This window comes from Bombina bombina, chromosome 1, assembly GCF_027579735.1.
Source record: "Bombina bombina isolate aBomBom1 chromosome 1, aBomBom1.pri, whole genome shotgun sequence".
In the NCBI taxonomy this organism is placed as follows: Eukaryota; Metazoa; Chordata; class Amphibia; order Anura; family Bombinatoridae; genus Bombina; species Bombina bombina.
In genome coordinates, this window is record NC_069499.1 from 488,604,545 (window position 1) to 488,627,044 (window position 22,500).

The following is a 22,500-nucleotide window of genomic DNA, read 5'->3' on the forward strand; positions in this document are numbered from 1 at the left end:
AGCGTAGCATAATTCGTTTAGCTTATGAGACTGCTGGACAGCAGCCTCCTGAAAGAATTACAGCTCATTCCACTAGAGCTGTGGCTTCCACTTGGGCCTTTAAGAATGAGGCCTCTGTTGAACAGATTTGCAAGGCTGCAACTTGGTCTTCGCTTCATACTTTTTCCAAATTTTACAAATTTGACACTTTTGCTTCCTCGGAGGCTATTTTTGGGAGAAAGGTCCTTCAGGCAGTGGTTCCTTCTGTATAAAGAGCCTGCCTATCCCTCCCGTCATCCGTGTACTTTTGCTTTGGTATTGGTATCCCAGAAGTAATGATGACCCGTGGACTGATCACACTTAACAGGAGAAAACATAATTTATGCTTACCTGATAAATTCCTTTCTCCTGTAGTGTGATCAGTCCACGGCCTGCCCTGTTTTTTAAGGCAGGTAAATATTTTTTAAATTATACTCCAGTCACCACTACACCCTTTGGCTTCTCCTTTCTTGTTGGTCCTTGGTCGAATGACTGGGAGTGACGTAGAGGGGAGGAGCTATATGGCAGCTCTGCTGGGTGAATCCTCTTGCACTTCCTGTTGGGGAGGAGTAATATCCCAGAAGTAATGATGACCCGTGGACTGATCACACTACAGGAGAAAGGAATTTATCAGGTAAGCATAAATTATGTTTTTTCTACACAAACGTCTGGCTGAAGTTCCAGACGTTCAGGCTTTTTGTCAGGCTTTAGCTAGGATTAAGCCTGTGTTTAAGACCGTTGCTCCGCCGTGGAGCTTAAACTTAGTTCTTAACGTTCTTCAAGGCGTTCCATTTGAACCCCTTCATTCCATTGATATCAAGCTGTTATCCTGGAAGGTTCTGTTTTTGATGGCTATTTCCTCGGCTCGAAGAGTCTGAGTTATCTGCCTTACATTGTGATTCTCCTTATCTGATTTTTCATTCAGACAAGGTAGTTCTGCGTACTAAACCTGGGTTCTTGCCTAAGGTAGTTTCTAACAGGAATATCAATCAAGAGATTGTTGTTCCATCACTGTGTCCTAACCCTTCTTCAAAGAAGGAACGACTTTTGCATAATCTGTACGTAGTCCGTGCCCTAAAGTTATATTTGCAGGCAACAAAAGATTTTCGTCAAACTTCTTCCCTGTTTGTCGTTTACTCTGGACAGAGAAGAGGTCAAAAGGCTTCGGCTACCTCTCTCTCTTTTTGGCTTCGTAGCATAATACGCTTAGCCTATGAGACTGCTGGACAGCAGCCTCCTGAAAGGGTTACAGCTCATTCTACTAGAGCTGTGGCTTCCACCTGGGCCTTTAAAAATGAGGCCTCTGTTGAACAGATTTGCAAGGCTGCGACTTGGTCTTCGCTTCACACTTTTTCAAATTTTACAAATTTGACACTTTTGCTTCTTCGGAGGCTATTTTTGGGAGAAAGGTACAGGCAGTGGTTCCTTCTGTTTAATGTTCCTGCCTTGTCCCTCCCTTCATCCCTGTACTTTAGCTTTGGTATTGGTATTCCACAAGTAATGGATGACCCGTGGACTGACTACACTTAACAAGAGAAAACATAATTTATGCTTACCTGATAAATTTATTTCTCTTGTAGTGTAGTCAGTCCACGGCCCGCCCTGTCTTTAAGGCAGATCTAAATTTTAATTAAACTCCAGTCACCACTGCACCCTATGGTTTCTCCTTTCTCGTCTGGTTTTGGTCGAATGACTGAATATGACATGTGAGGGGAGGAGCTATATAGCAGCTCTGCTTGGGTGATCCTCTTGCAGCTTCCTGTTAGGAAGAGATATATTCCACAAGTAATGGATGACCCGTGGACTGACTACACTACAAGAGAAATAAATTTATCAGGTAAGCATAAATTATGTTTTTGGCACTTCAGCTGCGCAGTTGAATTTCAAGGCAGTGCATGCAGATTCATGTGAGAGGGTCCTGTGGTTCAGAAAGTGACTCCAAAAGGTTTTTTTCTGTGAATGGTGACCCCTAAGGAAGGTAAAAAGCTGCAGCAAGGCTGTAGCTGGGATTGTGGTGTATAAAAACGGTTAAATCCAACAATTAGCTCCGGTTTGCTTGTTTTAAGAGCTAGAGTCTCCATATTTGCTGTGCAATACTTTCTAAGCATTAAGACACTGGGGTCCAAATTTCAGAAAAATCGGATATTGCCTTCATAGTTTTTTGAACATTCAGAAATAAATGTGTCATTTTATTATTTAAAGAGACAGTAACGTTTTTGTTTAAAATCGTTTTTATTGCATTGTTTGCCTGCCTAAATCTGTTTAACATGTCTGTTCCATCAGATAACCTATGTTCTGTGTGTATAGAGACAAATGTGGTTCCCCCTTCGAGTGTTTGTGATAATTGCGCCATAGCGTCCAAACAAAATCAGGACAGCTCTGTTATTTTTCATAATGTTGCCCAAGATGATTTATCTAATGAAGGTAGTGGGGATAGCTCTACATCCTCTCCTTCTGTGTCTACACCAGCTTTGCCCGCGCAGGCGACACCTAGCGCGCCAGTGCTTATTTCTATGCAACAATTATCAGCAGTAGTGGATAATTCTATAGCAAATCTTTTATCCAAACTGCCAGCTTTTCAGAGAAAGCGTGATTGTTCAGTTTTAAATACAGAAAAAGGATGAACAATCAGACGCTGACGATGCCTTATCTATTTTACCCTCACATCAATCTGAATTGGCTGTGAGGGAAGGGCTGTCTGAGGGTGAAATTTCAGACTCAGGAAAAATTTCTCAACAGGCAGAACCTGATCTAGTGGCATTTAAGTTTAAGCTAGAACATCTCCGCGCTTTGCTTAAGGAGGTATTAGCTACTCTGGATGACTGTGATTCCATGGTAGTGCCAGAGAAGTTGTGCAAATTGGACACATTTTTAGAGGTCCCAGTGCACGACTACGCTTTTCCAATACCTAAGAGGGTAGCGAACATAGTGGGAGAAGCCAGGTGTACCCTTTGCCCCACCTCCTATATTTAAGAAAATGTTTCCCATAGTAGACCCTAGAAGGGACGCATGGCAAACGGTCCCGAAGGTTGAGGGAGCTGTTTCAACACTAGCGAAGCGCACAACTATTCCTATAGAGGACAGCTGCGCTTTCAAAGATCCTATGGATAAAAAATTGGAAGGATTGCTTAAAAAGATTTTTGTTCAGCAAGGGTTCATCCTTCAACCAGCTACGTGTGTTATTACTGTCACTTCAGCAGCGTCCTTTTGGTTCGAAGAACTAGAAAGGTCGCTCCAGAAAGAGACTTCCTATGAAGAAGTCATGGACAGAATTCACGCATTAAAGTTAGCTAATTCCTTTATATTGGATGCCGCCTTTCAAATAACGAAATTGGCGGCGAAAAACTCAGGTTTTGCTATAGTAGCGCGGAGGGCGCTTTGGCTAAAATCCTGGTCGGCGGATGTGTCGTCCAAGACTAAGTTACTGAATATTCCTTTCAAGGGTAAGACCCTTTTTGGGCCGGAATTGAAGGAAATTATTTCAGACATCACTGGGGGGTAAGGGCCATGCCCTCCCACAGGATAGGCCTTTTAAGGCTAAGAACAAGTCTAATTTTCGTTCCTTTCGCAATTTCAGGAACGGACCGGCTAATAACTCCACTGCCGCTAGACAAGAAGGTAACGCGGCCCAGCCCAAACCCGCTTGGAAGCCCATGCAAGGCTGGAACAAGGGTAAACAGACCAAGAAACCTGCTGCTGCTACCAAGACAGCATGAAGGGGTAGCCCCCGATCTGGGACCGGATCTGGTAGGGGGCAGACTAACTCTCTTCGCTCAGGCTTGGGCAAGAGATGTTCTGGATCCCTGGGCACTAGAGAGAGTTTCCAAGGGATACCTGTTAGAATTCAAGGGACTTCCTCCAAAGGGAAGGTTCCACCTGTCTCGCTTATCTTCAGACCAGATAAAGAAACGGGCATTCTGACATTGTGTAAGAGACCTATCAAAGATGGGAGTCATAAACCCAGTCCCCTCCGGGGAGCAAGGTCTAGGGTTTTACTCAAACCTGTTTGTGGTTCCCAAAAAAGAGGGAACTTTCAGGCCAATTCTGGATTTAAAGATATTAAACAAGTTCCTCAGAGTTCCATCCTTCAAGATGGAAACCATTCGGACAATGTTACCAACAATCCAGCAGGGTCAATTTTTGACTACCGTGGATCTAAAGGATGCGTATCTGCATATCCCAATCCACAAATCTCATCATCAGTTTCTGAGGTTCGCCTTTCTGGACAAACATTACCAGTTTGTGGCTCTTCCATTCGGTTTAGCCACCGCTCCGAGAATTTTCACAAAGGTGCTAGGGTCCCTTCTAGCGGTCCTAAGACCGAGGGGCATCGCTGTAGCACCTTATCTAGACGACATCCTAATCCAAGCGTCGTCTCTTTCCAAAGCAAGGGCTCATACAGTCATTGTGTTGACTTTCTCAGATCTCACGGGTGGAAAGTGAACATAGAAAAAAGTTCACTGTCACCGTCTACAAGGGTTCCTTTTCTGGGAACAATAATAGATTCTGTGGAAATGAAGATCTTTCTCACAGACGTCAGAAAGACAAAGCTTCTAAAAGCTTGTCGAGTTCTTCACTCTATTCCTCAACCCTCCATAGCTCAATGCATGGAAGTAATAGGACTAATGGTCGCAGCAATGGATGTGGTTCCTTTTGCTCGAATTCATCTAAGACCATTACAGCTGTGCATGCTCAATCAGTGGAATGGGGACTATACAGACTTGTCTCCCCAAATTCAAGTAGACCAGGTAACCAGGGACTCACTTCTCTGGTGGTTGACCCAGGATCACCTGTCTCAGGGAATGAGTTTCCGCAGACCGGAGTGGGTCATCGTCACGACCGACGCCAGCCTCTTGGGGTGGGGCGCGGTCTGGGACTCTCTGAAAGCTCAGGGCCTATGGTCGCGGGAAGAGTCGCTTCTCCAGATAAACATTTTGGAACTAAGAGCTATATTAAATGCGCTCCTGGCTTGGCCTCAGCTAGCGGAAGCCAGGTTCATATGATTTCAGTCGGACAACATAACGACTGTTGCGTACATCAATCATCAGGGGGGAACAAAGAGTTCCCTAGCGATGAAGGAAGTAACCAAGATAATCCAATGGGCAGAGAATCACTCCTGCCATCTATCTGCTATTCACATCCCAGGAGTAGACAACTGGGAGGCAGACTATTTGAGTCGTCACTTTCCATCCGGGGGAGTGCGAACTCCATCCGGAGGTCTTTGCTCAGTTAACCCAATTATGGGGCATTCCAGACATGGATCTAATGGCGTCCCGTCAGAACTTCAAGATTCCTTGCTACGGGTCCAGATCCAGGGATCCCAAGGCGACTCTAGTGGATGCATTAGTGGCGTCTTGGTCGTTCAACCTAGCATATGTGTTTCCACCGTTTCCTCTCCTCCCCAGGCTCATAGCCAGGATCAAACAGGAGCAGGCCTCGGTGATTCTGATAGCTCCTGCGTGGCCACGCAGGACTTGGTATGCAGACCTGGTGAATATGTCATCGGCTCCACCATGGAAGCTACCTTTGAGACAGGACCTTCTAGTACAAGGTCCATTCGAACATCCCAATCTAGTTTCTCTGCAGCTGACTGCTTGGAAATTGAACGCTTGATTTTATCCAAGCGTGGGTTTTCAAATTCTGTGATTGATACTCTGGTCCAAGCCAGAAAACCTGTGACTAGAAAGATTTACCATAAAATATGGAAAAAATATATCTGTTGGTGTGAATCCAAAGGATTCTCCTGGAGTAAGATTAAAATTCCAAAGGTTCTCTCCTTTCTCCAAGAAGGTTTGGATAAAGGATTGTCAGCTAGTTCTCTAAAAGGACAGATTTCTGCATTATCCGTCTTGTTGCACAAACGACTGGCAGCTTTGCCAGATGTACAAGCTTTTGTTCAGGCTTTGGTTAGAATCAAGCCTGTTTACAGACCCATGACTCCTCCTTGGAGTCTAAATTTAGTTCTTTCAGTTCTTCAAGGGGTTCCGTTTGAACCTTTACATTCCATAGATATTAAGTTACTATCTTGGAAAGTTCTGTTTTTGGTTGCTATTTCTTCTGCTAGAAGATTTTCTGAATTATCTGCTTTGCAGTGTGATCCACCCTATCTGGTGTTCCATTCAGATAAGGTTGTTTTGCGTACTAAGCCTGGTTTTCTTCCAAAAGTTGTTTCCAACAAGAACATCAACCAGGAAATAGTTGTTCCTTCTTTGTGCCCGAATCCAGTTTCAAAGAAGGAACGTTTATTACACAATTTAGATGTTCGTGCTTTAAAGTTCTATTAAGAAGCAACAAAAGATTTTAGACAAACCTCATCCTTGTTTGTCGTTTACTCTGGTAAGAGGAGAGGTCAAAAAGCTACTGCTACCTCTCTCTCTTTCTGGCTGAAAAGCATTATCCGCTTGGCTTATGAGACTGCCGGACGGCAGCCTCCTGACCGTATCACAGCTCACTCTACTAGGGCTGTGGCTTCCACATGGGCCTACAAGAACGAGGCTTCTGTTGACCAGATATGTAAGGCAGCGACTTGGTCTTCTCTGCACACTTTTGCCAAATTCTACAAATTTGATACTTTCGCTTCTTCGGAGGCTATTTTTGGGAGAAAGGTTTTGCAAGCCGTGGTGCCTTCCGTTTAGGTAACCCGATTTGCTCCCTCCCTTCATCCGTGTCCTAAAGCTTTGGTATTGGTTCCCACAAGTAATGGATGACGCCGTGGACCGGACACACCAATGTTGGAGAAAACAGAATTTATGCTTACCTGATAAATTACTTTCTCCAACGGTGTGTCCGGTCCACGGCCCGCCCTGGTTTTTTTTTTTATTTTTTTTTAATCAGGTTGAAAAAAATTTCTTTATATACTACAGTCACCACGGCACCCTATAGTTTCTCCTTTTTCTCCTAACCGTCGGTCGAATGACTGGGGGGCGGAGCCAGAGGGGGAGCTATATGGACAGCTCTTGCTGTGTGCTCTCCTTGCCTTTCCCTGTGGGGGAGAACTTTTCCCACAAGTAATGGATGACGCCGTGGACCGGACACACCGTTGGAGAAAGTAATTTATCAGGTAAGCATAAATTCTGTTATTTTAACATTTATCATGTAACATACAACATGGCTTAACATGCCAAACATGTTTTATTCTCATTTGCATCATACAACACTATACAGAGAAATATTTTTATTAAAAAAACACATTTCTTGAAACGATACTTCCCCAAACAGTCCTTGAAGCCTACAGAACTAAAGGGAATAGCTATCTAAATAAATGATGCAGAGTTACCTCTAAACTGTAAGCTCCTTGGGCACTCTCTTATTATACCCCCCTAGAGCGTAAGCTTATTTGGCAAAATCCTCCATTATATACCTGTATAATACTTCTAAAATAACTATAAGCTTCTTACAAATATAGCCCCCCCCCCCCCCTCCAATCTGCTGTCCTGGCCAAGTGCCTTGTTTGCCTAGGCCAAAATACGCCCCTGATGTATTCCCTGTGACAGACACCCACATTTGCACATACTGTATATACAGGCACCACATGCACCCAAAGATGCAAATAAGTAGCTATAAAAATTTACATGTGCACACCTTATAGACTCCCACATACCTCCACATATATAAACATTCACAGGCATCCACAATCGCATGCACAGCTATACAGAAACTCAGATATTCACAGGGACTCAAACACCACACACACACAAACCTAGAATAGACATCCACAAACGCACACAACTACATGAGATAAAATAGAAGTTTGGGGGCTTAAAATGTTTGAGAGATCATTTTAATTCCAGCAGTATCTGATTTTGTAGATTGAAAGGGTAAACATCTGTGTTTAAACAAGAATCCCCAGATGCATTTTCCACAATACGTTTTTCTTTGACAAATCCTATGTAATGTAATCTTGCTTTATACCAGATATTTTCCTTCAGTGAGGTGTGCTCGTTTAGTGAGCAGGACAGGCAGATGACACAATCCCTAAGAGGGATTAGTGGAGATCAGAGCAGGCTTAAATAGAAGGGAAATAGCAAGTCACTGCTGTGTTAGCCTTGCTCTGAATTGATGCCCCTTCTCTTTTTGTCCTGCTACCTGGAGCACCTGTAAATCTCAAGAACTTGATCTCAGAACACTGCTACTAGCAGAAGCAGGAAGGTAGCAGCTGTCGCTGCTCTGTAAGTAACATCCCTGCCAGTGCAAGAACTACACTCATAGCTCTGGGTACCCTCTTGCTTCGCCCACCTGCATAATAATAATATGAATAATAATAGCTAAATAATAATGGGAAAGTCATTTGTGCGTTCTGCTGCCGACTACAGACATACCAGCTTTAGCACTGCAGCAAAGTGATGTATAGAACATAAATTCTGTACTTAAAGGGATATAGTATACAAAACCACAATTGTGATTTTTTTTTTATTACAATTTTCATAGTAACAGGTTTTAGCATGTGTTCTTTTAAAAAAACAGTCGTTGTCATGTAACATACAACACTTTTTTTTTTTTTTTTTTTTTTTTTTAAAACCACAAAATCAATATTCATTGGCTTAATTTTGTATGATACAAGGCAAGGTGTGTTAATCAAAGTTCTCATAGAAGCAGCTTTTCTGCCCTCTGCCTTTAACAGGGGGTGTTTCATACTAAGCTTATATTGATTTAAAGGGACATTACACTCAAAATTAAATTCCCCCATAAATGAAATGATGAAACATTTTATTTCATTACGTTGTCTATTCTGTAAAATTGTGCTTATCTGGAGCTCAAATAAAAGAAAAAGGGGATGTATTATACTAATATATATCCAATAGGAGGCGCTATATATGAAATACTGTAATAACTGGTATAAGAGATAAAATAGGCAAAGTAGAAACAAAAATGCAATAATGCAAATTATGCCACAGTAATTAAAGGGATATGAAACCCAAAAATGTTCTTTCATGATTCAGATAGAATACAATTTTAAACCACTTTCCAATTTACTTCTATTATTTAATTTGCTTCCTTCTCTTTGCTGAAAGGTTTATCTAGGCAAGCTCAGGGACAGCAGAGAACCTAGGTTCTAGCTGTTGATTAATATATATATATATATATATATATATATATATATATATATATATATATATATATATATATATATATATATATATATATATATATATATACACACACATATATACACACACATACAGTCCAGGAACCCAGCACTCGCACAATAAGCCAGGGTGCAGTTGCAAACAAAAATAGTATAGAGTCCCAAATAAGCAAGCACTCACTGGCGTTTTTAGAATATGCAAAAGTTTTACTTGCAAATGGAACAAATTAGTACATAAGTTAACGTTTTCGGGCCGTAGCCCGTCCTCAGACTTACAAAATTAAACAACTTATCACCACTTATAAGTGCCACCATGATCCCCCTCAGTGAGAAACGCTCTGCCACATCTGGACAACCGATCCGCCCCAGTACGCCACTGCGCATGCGCGCACAGGACAACCGGTCCCCATCTGGGCCAACGTAAAAAAAAATAGCAAAAGTTAAAAAACACGTATAGGGCTGCATAGTACATAGAGCATAAGGATATGTTAATAGCACAGGCATAGGAGGTACATCGTCTCATGTTGTATATAATTCAAGCCACAAACACAATAAATGCCTTAACAGTGTACACATAAATATTGAGCGCACTAACTGCAGCATGTTTTAGGGCATGTCAAATTGAATATAAAACGTAATGCAATAGATATACTCCTATAAGTGTATAAACAAAGGGGTAATAAGGATCCAAAGCAGTGCAAGCAAAACTACTATTTACATTCTAATCAGTTAATAGTATATATCAAATTGTCACAAGATAGAGCAGGTTAAATGGTCTCCAGATAGAACGAATTATGTGTCACCTACAACTATGCAATGGAGTATCATATTGCACAAACCAGTATTGGATATAGCATAGAATATGAAGGGGCACACTAACTGACCAAATTGAGTACTCTCCATAACCAACTGAACCATAAACTAGCATGCTACCTACAACTATATAAGTGGCATCAAGATAGTCACAGATCTAAATTAAGTAAATTTTTAGCTTAATTTATGGAAAACAATGTAGGTCGAAATTAGTGTTCAGACCTCTGGGTATAAGTGTCTCCAGCGTGAAAATCCACTTGGATTCTCTCTTGAGAAGAATTTTACCCCTTTTACCTCCCCTCACTGGTGCTGGCACGTGATCAATAATCATGTATCTCAAATCAGAGGCACCATGTTTATGAAGTAAGAAATGCCGTGCCACTGGCTGTTCAGAGCTACCAGTGTTGAGAGCTAACCGTATGGCCGACCTATGATTGGCCATACGAGTACGGAGGTCATCCTGGGTCTTCCCTACATAGAATAGCCCACACGGGCAATGAATCATGTATACCACATGTGTAGTGGTACATGTGACCCTGTAGTGGATGTCGAAACGCTTATTCCTCCAAGGGTGCACAACATTTTTTCCTTGGGACAATCCACTACAGGTCACACATCCACTACACTGGTAGCAGCCATTCCTGTTGCTACCTAGCCATGTTCTGTTGGTGTAACTTGGTTTGTTGTCCGTACGTAAAAGTAGGTCACGTAAGGATCTACCCCTCCTATATCCAACCATGGGATGCTCAAAGTCTCTAAATGGCAAGGCCGTATCAGATCTAACAGTGTCCCAATTCTGTTTGAGTATTTTTGGTACTTCCATCTTGTCTGGTGTATAGACTGTTGGGAAAATCAGTCTCTGTTTGGAAGAATCACAAACTTTTTTTGCCAGTGCTTGTTCCTGTGTCATAAGGAGAGCATCCTTGAGAGGACCACACAGAATTTTATCTTTATATCCTCTTGCTCTAAATTTATTGTACATCTTATCAAGTTGTTCGGTCTTTCTGATAGCATCGCTGTTGTTCCTAACGACCCTTTGAAACTGAGATCTAGGCAAAGCTTTCTTGAGATTTGGATGATGACAGCTGGTAGCATCCAGCAAGGAATTTCTGTCAGTACTTTTGTGGAATAAAGTAGTAGTAAGCCTGGTACCATCCTTCATGATCCTCAGATCTAAAAAGTCAATGCTGGTTTGGTCACAGTTCATCTTAAACTTCAAGTTAGGATTCTGTAGGTTTAGAGATAGTAACCACTCATCCAACTCTTCTCTTGTGCCACTCCAAATTAACAGTAGGTCATCTATGTACCGTTTAAATTCTTTGAGATACATGATTATTGATCATGTGCCAGCACCATGAGGGGAGGTAACAGGGGTAAAATTCTTCTCCAGAGAGAATCCAAGTGGATTTTCACGCTGGAGACACTTATACCCAGAGGTCTGAACACTAATTTCGACCTACATTGTTTTCTATAAATTAAGCTGTTTTCCATAAATTAAGCTGTCCTCTCTAAATTAAGCTGTCCTCTCTAAATTAAGCTGTCCTCTCTAAATTAAGCTGGTTTCTATAAATTAAGCTAAAAATGTACTTAATTTAGATGTGACTATCTTGATGCCACTTATATAGTTGTAGGTAGCATGCTAGTTTATGGTTCAGTTGGTTATGGAGAGTACTCAATTTGGTCAGTTAGTGTGCCCCTTCATATTCTATGCTATATCCAATACTGGTTTGTGCAATATGATACTCCATTGCATAGTTGTAGGTGACACATAATTCGTTCTATCTGGAGACCATTTAACCTACTCTAATCTTGTGACAATTTGATATATACTATTAACTGATTAGAATGTAAATAGTAGTTTTGCTTGCACTGCTTTGGATCCTTATTACCCCTTTGTTTATACACTTATAGGAGTATATCTATTGCATTACGTTTTATATTCAATTTGACATGCCCTAAAACATGCTGCAGTTAGTGCGCTCAATATTTGTCTACACTGTTAAGGCATTTATTGTGTTTGTGGCTTGAATTATATACAACATGAGACGATGTACCTCCTATGCCTGTGCTATTAACATATCCTTATGCTCTATGTACTATGCAGCCCTATACGTGTTTTTAACTTTTGCTATTTTTTAACGTTGGCCCAGATGGGGACCGGTTGTCCTGTGCGTGCATGCGCAGTGGCGTACTGGGGCGGATTGGTTGTCCGGATGTGGCAGAGCGTTTCTCACTGAGGGGGATCATGGTGGCACTTATAAGTGGTGGTAAGTTGTTTAATTTTGTAAGTCTGAGGACGGGCTACGGCCCGAAAACGTTAACTTATGTACTAATTTGTACCATTTGCAAGTAAAACTTTTGCATATTCTAAAAACGCCAGTGAGTGCTTGCTTATTTGGGAATATATATATATATATATATATATATATATATATATATATATATATATATATATATATATATATATATATATATATATATATATATATATATATATATATATATATATATATATTGATTGTGATTGGCTCACCAATGTGTTCAGTTAGAAACCATTAGTGTATTGCTGCTCATTCAACAAATGATACCAAGAGAATGAAACAGATTTGATAATAGAAGTAAATTAGAAAATTGTTTAAAATTGTATTCTCTATCTGAATCATGAGAAAAATTTTGGTTTTCATGTCCCTTTTTAAGTTATCAGCAATGAGATAGCTGTAAAAGGCTATACACGAATAACATCAAATAAAAAGGAGTCAGTCTTATCGGCTATATACTTATAGCTCCCAAACAGGTGTTGATAGATAGTCCTTAGTGCAGGGACGCAGGATCTTTAACTTGTTGGAGGAAGGCAGCACTCTAACTTCACCAAGGTCTGTGTGGAGACTCTACAGCAAAAGAATAGAACAGAAAGAGGCACCACATGTGCGAATCAATAGCACCAAATGTATCATGCACTGTGAGGTGACACAGGGTACTCACATGTAACAGAGGCACTCAATCGTACCAATATGAGCAGGCTGGATTTTGTACAGCAGTCCAGCTGGCTGCACTCCAGCTTTTCTGGAACCAGAATCACAGGAACACTGGAATTTGAAGGGAGAGGTAAAGTAGGGCTATCAACCCTCTCGGTAGCGTAGGCTAGGAGATAAGCACTGAGTTTTTAAAAACATAGCAAATGGATTTAAGAGTATTAAAAACCATAGTTAAAAAAAAAACCTCATGCTAGTTACAGTGTAATCTCGTTGCATAGTTTCTCTTTAGAACCGTTTCATAGTTTCTCATATCCAATGCTAGAGATTACACTGTAATTAGCTCGAGTTGTTTTTTAACACTGGTTTTTATACTCTTTTAAATAAATCCATTTGCTATGTTTTTAAAAACGTAGTGTTTATCTCCTAGCCTACGCTACCGTGAGGGTTGTTAGACCCCTCTTACCACTCCGTTAAAGTTCCAGTGTTAGTGCCTCTGTTACATGTGAGTACCCTGTGTCTCCTCACTGCATGATACATTTGGTGCTATTGATTCGTACATGTGGCACCTTTCTGTTATATTATTTTGCTCTGGAGCTCAGATTCTGTACTAAATACTATATATTTGATTATTTATTTATTTTTTTAGAGCAATGCACGGGGCTCATTTACAGTTAATCAGTATGAATAGCTAATCAAAGAGATGAAAGGTCTGTAGCTGGTTCGGGTAATTGCTAATAGAAAAACTGATTAAATTATATTAAAAAAAAATCCAATGTTAAGCCATGTTGTACATGATAAATTAACAATTGCCTGAGATGCTGTTGTGCTTAGGTTGCTAGCCATTTTTCACATTTAATTGAAAGCAAATGGGTAGATTTGGGATTTAACCTCTTATTTTCACAGACTGGAAGTGTATTTCCAAAGTAAAAGTGTGTATCGTGTTTATAAAAGAAAGTTGTATTTGTATGTCACAAGTTATGTACAATTATAAAGAATCGGATGCATGCCTTTTTCATAGTCTTATTCCATAAAAGCATGGACTACACCAAAAATACTTACATTATTGGATTCCTTGCCCACTGATTACTCTGTTCTACATTATCCCAAGGATCTTTAAACTTTTCTTTTACTTCATAGAAAGAAAAAAACAAACAAACATATTTTGACGTTTTTAAAATGGCCCCCAGATTCCTCTTTTCAGTTACTTCAAGGGGTAGCGCTAGTGAATCAGCAGTCTCATACACGACCAACTATTTGAGTTCACGGCAATTGGCGCAGGCTGAGTGTGTCTAGTCACTTGTCCAGAACTCAGCAAAGGGTCTCATTTTAGCAGCGGACCAAGTAACCAGTACAAACTGAGTTCATAGTTGGATTTGTAAAACATCAACGTTTTAAGTGCCTTTTTGTGGACCATTATTGTGGCCGCAAATTATTGATCCTACAGCATACATGTAAAGCAATGGTCCTACAGCATGCGCAAAGCAAGCATGGGAGTAAGTGCTCATGAACAACCACCACGCCTTAGGGGGCATGATGATGTCACTGGAAGCAGGAGTCTGGCAGCCATTTTAAAATGTCAGACTATTTTAAACTTTTTTTTTTTGACTGCAAGGATTCCAGTACTGTAAGTCTATTTTGGTGCAGACTGTCCCTTTAAGCAAGAACTCTAAATGGCAGCACTATTTCCATACACCTTCCTAGGTATCTCCAACAAAATACCATGGGAACTAAGAATTTTGATATTAGTAGATTGGAAACTTTTCTTTTTTTTTCCAGTTAGTCGCAAAATACATTTAATTAAATATCCATTTCAGGTCTATCACAAATTATTTCTATCCATTTTAAAGGGACAGTCTAGTCCAAAATAAACTTTCATTATTCAGATAGGGTATGTTATTTTAAACAATTTTCCAATTTACTTTTATAACCAATTTTGCTTTGTTTTCTTGGTATTCTTAGTTAAAAGTTAAACCTAGGAGGTTCATATACTAATGTCTAAGCCCTTGAAGGCTGCCTCTTCTTTCAGGGCATTTTGACAGTTTTTCACCACTAGAGGGTGTTGGTTCATGTATGTTATATAGATAACACTGTGCTCATGCACGTAAAGTTCAAGGGAGTCAGCGCTGATTGCCTAAAATGCATGGCTGTCAAAAGAACTGAAATAGGCGGGCAGTTTGCAGAGGCTTAGATACAACATAATCAGAGGTAAAAAGTGTATTCATATAAATGTGTTGGTTATGCAAAACTAGGGAATTGGTAATAAAGGGATTATCTATCTTTTAAAACAATAAAAATTCTGGTGTTGACTGTCCCTTTAAATATCCTACTCTACAAAGCTTTTATATGCATATAACACTATAATTAATATACCTAATTCCCACAATAGAATCGTGAAAAAATACCAATATTGGTATTTTTTTCTCTTCATTATAAAAACCTTTTGATAAAGCAATTGCAGCTTCAATGGCTATAGAAATACATTGCCTATTATGAAGTATCTTGCAGAATATCCTATGTTCTCCCTTTTTTTTTCCAGCAAATATCTGCAGGAAGAGAGTAAAGTCAAAAGAAATCTAAGTCTTAATGTTGCCAAATGGAAACTCCACAGCATGAAACCTCATGTATGTATGTTTGGTTTTTAACTCAATTTAGAAATTGCCTAGAATGTTGTTTTTTTGTTGTTGTTTTTTAGTCGCACACACGCCATCCCACGTATTTTATAAGGCCACCAAGACCCATTATAACTGCTAATCCAATGGTATCACTCTCCCTTATCCATTACATTATTTATTTTTCTTTCCAGGAAATCCCTCAACAAATGAATGGCAGTGACTGTGGAGTATTTGTTTGCAAATATGCAGATTACATTTCAAGAGATAAGCCAATCACTTTCACACAGGTATTGTTAGTGGATAATATGGCGCTTTAGTAACTACCTGCTATAGACAGGCATTGTGTTTCATACCCTAAAATGATGACTCTGCTTCTGATTTGAAATAACATGAATTGGCTCTGATGCATGGGACACTAATCAGGATCATGTGACTTTGAAGGCAGTATTTTACTTCTTCACTTTATTAGTGTGTTTTTGTTTGTTTTGTTGGTGTTTTTTTTGGGGGGGCGAGGGTCCTAATATTTTGTTTAGAAAAAAAAAGAAAATATTGTATTTTTCTGCATTTTAATTTTATTCTTTAATACCAATTTTTATTACACTATCATGATCCATTACTCCTGGGAATTGCTGTTCCCTGCCACTAGGAGACAGCATTCTCAAACCCCTGCTACCTCACTGGCACCTCAGTCTTGTGTTTGCCTCTGCTGGAGGAGGATGAAGAATGAAGATGTGCATTTGAATCTTCAGTGAGAGGGTTTCTCAGACCGAGCTGAGGCCCATTTTCAGAGTACAGCGATTGTAGAGGGATGTATCAGGAGTATAGGTAGTGGCATTTCACCTTTTTTGGATTTAGTCACAAGCGTTTCCATGGATGTCTTAGACTTGTCCTTTGCCTCCTTCTGTTGGTTTGTCAATATACTCCTATTTCAGATCCTCTGCAGTTATGTTTTAGCACTGGTTTTGGCTTCCTGATAGTTTCCAGCAGTAGTAGAGTGCCTATTGATAAGTACTTAAAGGGACAGTATACACTCATTTTCATATAACTGCATGTAATAGACACTACTATAAAGAATAAGATGCACAGATACTGATATCAAAATCCAGTATAAAACTGTTTAAAAACTTACTTATAAGCTGTCAGTTTGGCTCTGTTGAAAAGGTAGCTGGAAAGCCCACTGCAAGTGGCAAATAAGACACCCCCCCCCCCTCCCCCTTCTTTTGCATATGAAAAGACCCTTTACACAAACAGGAGCAAGCTGGAGAAGGTAGCTGACAGTATTCACATAAAACTTTGGGGCTTGGTTAGGAGTCTGAAAATCAGAGCAATGTTATTTAAAAATAAGCAAAATTATACATTTATGCAAAGAAAAAATGAGTGTATAATGTCCCTTTAATTAGAAATAAAGATAGCAAGAGAACAAAAAAAATGAAAATAGAAGTAAATTAGTTGCTTAAAATTGCATGCTCTATCTGAATCCATGAAAGAAACTATTTGTTTAGTGTCCCTTTAACCAGTGATTTTTAACCTTTTTTTGAGTAAAAAACAAGCAAAGTTTAAAAAATGTCACACTGTTGTCAGTCTGCCGTGGCACACCTGAGGATCTCTCACGGCACACTAGTGTGCCACGGCACACTGGTTGAAAAACTGCCTTTAACAACAAAAATCGTTTTTGTCAGTACTTTTCTAAAGGCGTTATGTGATTAAGTCTTGGTCTGCTGATATGGTTTCTAATCCAGGCTTTTATCTTTCTTTTCAGGGAAAGATATTTAGTTCTAGATTAGATTCCATTATCTCTAATGTGATGGAAAGTAAAGAAGCTCAGAACTAGAAGTCCAACAGTAAATTTGAATCTCCTAATTGTTTTTGTCAGGGCACAGAAATCGTATTTCTTCAATCTGAAGCAGGTTGCTATGGTTTCGTCTGGAAGCCAAGTTCTAACTAACATTAAGTGGGAAGTATACATCAATATAAGATAAGCTGTAATATAGTTACTCTTGTTCCCACTTGGATACTTAATTACTTCTAATTTAAAGAGACAGGATTGTCTTTAGCCTGTAACTTATTTTAATTGAGTATACTGCATAAAAATTTAGAAGTTTAATAGATCTAATACAATGTAAGTGGTACTGCTCAGAAGTAAACTGGTGACACACTTGTATTAATAGCATCATTATTTGAAGCTTATGTTTGCTCTTAAACTTTTATGCCAGTAAAATAAAGGCACGTAACATTTTCATAGGGGCAAGTTAACGCAAGTTAGTATCATATCTTACCTACATGGCCTGACAGGCAGCAAAAACTGCTGCCATAGTTAAACTACACCAGTCATAGGTGTTTGCCTAAGACCTCATTTCTTTTACATGATGTACCGAGTCCACGGATTCATTCTAACTTTTGGGATATTGTCCTTCCTGACAGGAAGTAGCAAATAGAGCACCACAGCAGAGCTGTCTATATAGCTCCCCCCTTAACTCCACCCCCAGTCATTCTCTTTGCTGGCTCTAAGCAGGAAGAGTAAAGAGAAGAGGTGTTAAACTGTTAGTTTTTATTTCATCTTCAATCGAGTTTGTTATTTTTAAATGGTACCGGTGTTGTACTATTTGCTCTCAGGCAGGACATAAATGAAGATTTCTGCCTGGAGAATGATGATCTTAGCATTTGTAACTAAGGTCCACTGCTGTTCCCACATGAGCTAAGGAGTACAGGAAAACTTCATTGTGAGGGACGGTTCTTGCTATACAGCAATGAGGTATGTTCAGTCATTTTTCTGTAGAGACTGTGTTAACTCAGGCTGACAACATCCCCATTAGGGGAAGGGGAAGCCGTAATCCTATTATGAAAGAGGTTTTACTAGCTTGCATAAAGGGCTAAAAAAATTTGGGCACTCAGTTTATGTAAAATTGGTACAAACATTTGTGTGTTCTGGGAGTAACGTTTATGGGACGTTTGCTTGAGGGGTCATTTGGTTTATTTTGGGTTTGTTATAACCCACATGGTTTTCAAACTAGGTTTGTTAGATTTGAGTAGGCCCCAGTAACATCGAGTGAGGTGGGCGGGGCCTATTTTCACGCCTCATTTGCACATTTAGTTATACAGACAAGCAGCAAGCAACTTCTTCTGAGGTACTGATGATCTTCTGAGGGCCTATTCGAAGCTTTAACCCCATATTATCGTTCCTAAGGGCAGGTAGGGCCACAGCAGAGCTGTGGCAAGGTGCTTATAGGGGTGTTTAACCGGTTTTAGACATTTTTCAATCCGTTTTTTTCATTTGGGGGTTTATTGCTTATTAACTTGTGGTGCGATCCTTCTTAAGCTTAGTGGGTACACTGTTAAAATTTCTGAAAAATTGATACAATTTTAACCTGTTTTGCAGTTTGTGTGCCTTTTTTTTCTCAAAGGCACAGTACCGTTTTTGCAAATTGTGTTTTTTTCATTAAATAAAGTGTTTTCCAAGCTTGCTTGCTTTATTACTAGTCTGTTAAACATGTCTGACACTGAGGAATCTCATTGTTCAATTTGTTTAGAAGCCATTGTGGAACCCCCTCTTAGAATGTGTCCCACTTGTACTGATATGTCTATAAATTGCAAACAGCATATTTTGACTTATAAAAGTTTGGCATTAGATGATTCTCAGACAGAAGGAAATCAGGTTTTGCCATCTAGTTCTCCCCAAGTGTCTCAACCAGTAACGCCCGCACAAGCGACGCCAAGTACTTCTAGTGCGTCTAATTCTTTCACCTTGCAAGATATGGCTTCAGTTATGAATACTACCCTCACAGAGGTTTTATCTAAGCTGCCTGGTTTGCAAGGGAAGCGCAGTAGCTCTGGGTTAAGAACAAATGCTGAGCCTTCTGACGCTTTAGTAGCCGTATCCGATATTCCCTCACAATGTTCTGAAGTAGGGATGAGGGATTTGATGTCTGAGGGAGAGATTTCTGATTCAGGAAAGACATTCCCTCAGACAGATTCAAATATGACGGCATTTAAATTTAAGCTAGAGCACCTCCGCTTATTGCTCAGGGAGGTTTTAGCTACTCTGGATGATTGTGACCCTATTATAGTTCCAGAGAAATTGTGTAAAATGGACAAATATTTAGAGGTTCCTGTTTACACTGATGTGTTTCCGGTCCCTAAGAGGATTTCGGACATTGTTACTAAGGAGTGGGATAAACCAGGTATTCCGTTCTCTCCCCCTCCTGTTTTTAAGAAAATGTTTCCCATTTCTGACACCATAAAGGGACTCGTGGCAAACGGTCCCTAAGGTGGAGGGGGCTATTTCTACTCTGGCTAAGCGTACAACTATACCTATTGAAGACAGTTGTGCTTTCATTGATCCTATGGATAAAAAATTAGAGGGTCTCCTAAAGAAAATTTTTGTTCATCAAGGTTTTCTTCAACCTATAGCGTGCATTGTTCCTGTAACCACTGCAGCTGCCTTTTGGTTTGAGGCTCTAGAAGAGGCTCTCCAGGTGGAGACCCCACTAGATGATATTTTGGACAGAATTAAGGCTCTTAAGTTGGCTAATTCTTTTATTACAGACACCGCTTTTCATCTTGCAGAATTAGCAGCTAAGAATTCAGGTTTTGCCATTTTAGCGCGTAGAGCGTTATGGCTTAAGTCCTGGTCAGGTATGTGTCATCTAAATCTAAGCTTTTGACGATCCCTTTCAAAGGTAAGACCCTATTCGGGCCTGCATTGAAAGAGATCATTTCTGACATTACTGGAGGGGAAGGGTCATACCCTCCCTCAGGATAAGTCAAATAAGACTAGGACCAAACAAAATAATTTTCGCTCCTTTCGAAACTTCAAGAGTGGTCCCTCTACCTCTTCCCCTGCTGCAAAGCAAGAGGGGAACTTTGCTCAATCCAAGCCAACCTGGAGACCTAATCAGGCTTGGAACAAGGGTAAACAGGCCAAAAAGCCTGCTGCTACCACTAAGTCAGCATGAAGGGGTAGCCCCCGACCTGGGACCGGATCTAGTAGGGGGCAGACTCTCTCTCTTTGCTCAGGCCTGGTCAAGAGATGTTCAGGATTCCTGGGCAGTAGAAATTGTAACCCAGGGATACCTTCTAGATTTCAAGGATTCTCCTCCAAGGGGGAGGTTCCATCCGTCTCAATTGTCTGTAAACCCGACAAAAAGAGAGGCGTTCTTATGCTGTGTAGAAGACCTTTTTACCATGGGAGTGATCTGCCCAGTTCCAAAAGCAGAACAGGGGCAGGGGTTCTACTCCAATCTGTTTATAGTTCCCAAAAAGGAGGGAACCTTCAGACCAATTCTGGATCTCAAGATCCTAAACCAATTCCTAAGAGTTCAATCTTTCAAGATGGGGAGACCATTTGGACTATCTTACCATTGATCCAGGAGGGTCAATATATGACCACCGTGGACTTAAAGGATGCGTATCTACACATTCCTATCCACAAAGAGCACCAGTTCCTCAGGTTCGCCTTTCTGGACAAGCATTATCAGTTTGTGGCTCTTCCTTTCGGGTTGGCCACGGCGCCGCAAATCTTCACGAAGATGCTAGGGTCCCTTCTGGCGGTTCTAAGGCCACGGGGCATAGAAGTGGCGCCTTATCTAGACGACATTCTTATTCAAGCATCGTCCTTCCAACTAGCCAAGTCTCACACGGACTTAGTGTTGGCCTTTCTAAGGTCTCACGGGTGGAAAGTGAACGTAAAAAAAGAGTTCTTTCCCCCCTCACAAGGGTTTCATTTCTAGGGACTCTGATAGACTCGGTGGACATGAAAATATTTCTGCCGGAGGTCAGGAAATCAAAGATTTTGTCCACCTGCCGAGCTTTTCATTCCATTCCTCGGCCGTCAGTGGCTCAGTGTATGGAGGTAATCGGACTAATGGTAGCGGCAATGGACATGGTTCCGTTTGCTCGCTTGCATCTCAGACCACTGCAACTATGCATGCTCAATCAGTGGAATGGGGATTATGCGGATTTATCTCCTCAGATAAATCTGGATCAAGAGACCAGAGACTCTCTTCTTTGGTGGTTGTCACAGGATCATCTGTCCCAGGGAATGTGTTTCCGCAGGCCAGAATGGGTTATAGTGACGCCAGTCTTCTGGGGTGCAGTCTGGAATTCCCTGAAAGCTCTGGGTTTGTGGACTCGGGAGGAGGCTCTCCTACCGATAAATATTCTGGAATTAAGAGCGATATTCAATGCTCTCCAGGCATGGCCTCAGCTGGCTTCGGCCAGATTCATCCGGTTTCAGTCGGACAACATCACGACTGTGGCTTATATCAATCATCAGGGCGGAACAAAGAGTTCCTTAGCGATGATAGAGGTCTCGAGGATAATCCAATGGGCAGAGGCTCACTCTTGCCATCTGTCAGCGATCTATATCCCAGGTGTAGAGAACTGGGAGGCAGATTTTCTAAGTCGTCAGACTTTTCATCCGGGGGAGTGGGAACTCCATCCGGAGGTGTTTGCTCAGCTGGTGCGGCTATGGGGCATACCAGAGTTGTATCTGATGGCGTCTCGTCAGAACGCCAAACTTCCTCGTTACGGCTCAGGTCAAGGGATCCTCGGGCTGTACTGATAGATGCTCTAGCAGTACCCTGGCCGTTCAACCTGGCTTATGTGTTTCCACCTTTCCCTCTCCTTCCACGTCTGATTGCCAGAATCAAACAGGATTGAGCGTTGGTGATTTTGATAGCACCTGCGTGGCCACGCAGGACTTGGTATGCAGACCTGGTGGACATATCATCCCTTCCGCCATAGTCTCTGCCATTGAGACAAGACCTTCTGATTCAAGGTCCATTCATGCATCCAAATCTAATTTCTCTGCAACTGACTGCTTGGAGATTGAACGCTTGATTCTATCAAAGCGGGGTTTCTCTGAGTCCGTCATAAATACCTTGATTCAGGCTCGAAAGCCTGTTACCTGGAAAATTTATCATAAGATATGGCGTAAATATCTTTTCTCTTGTAAGATGTATCGAGTCCACGGATTCATCCTTGTGGGATATTCTCCTCC

The 22,500-nt window shown here is 40.8% G+C and overlaps 1 protein-coding gene across 1 annotated transcript in view; it reads left to right on the plus strand.

Annotated features, from left to right (window-relative positions):
- SENP2 (SUMO specific peptidase 2) overlaps positions 1-22,500 on the plus strand; it is a 162,079-nt gene that overhangs the window by 125,612 nt on the left and 13,967 nt on the right. The window contains exons 13-14 of the mRNA XM_053712852.1: positions 15,428-15,512; positions 15,695-15,790. Of these exons, the coding sequence (XP_053568827.1) occupies positions 15,428-15,512; positions 15,695-15,790 (181 nt within the window). The remainder of the gene's footprint in view (positions 1-15,427; positions 15,513-15,694; positions 15,791-22,500) is intronic.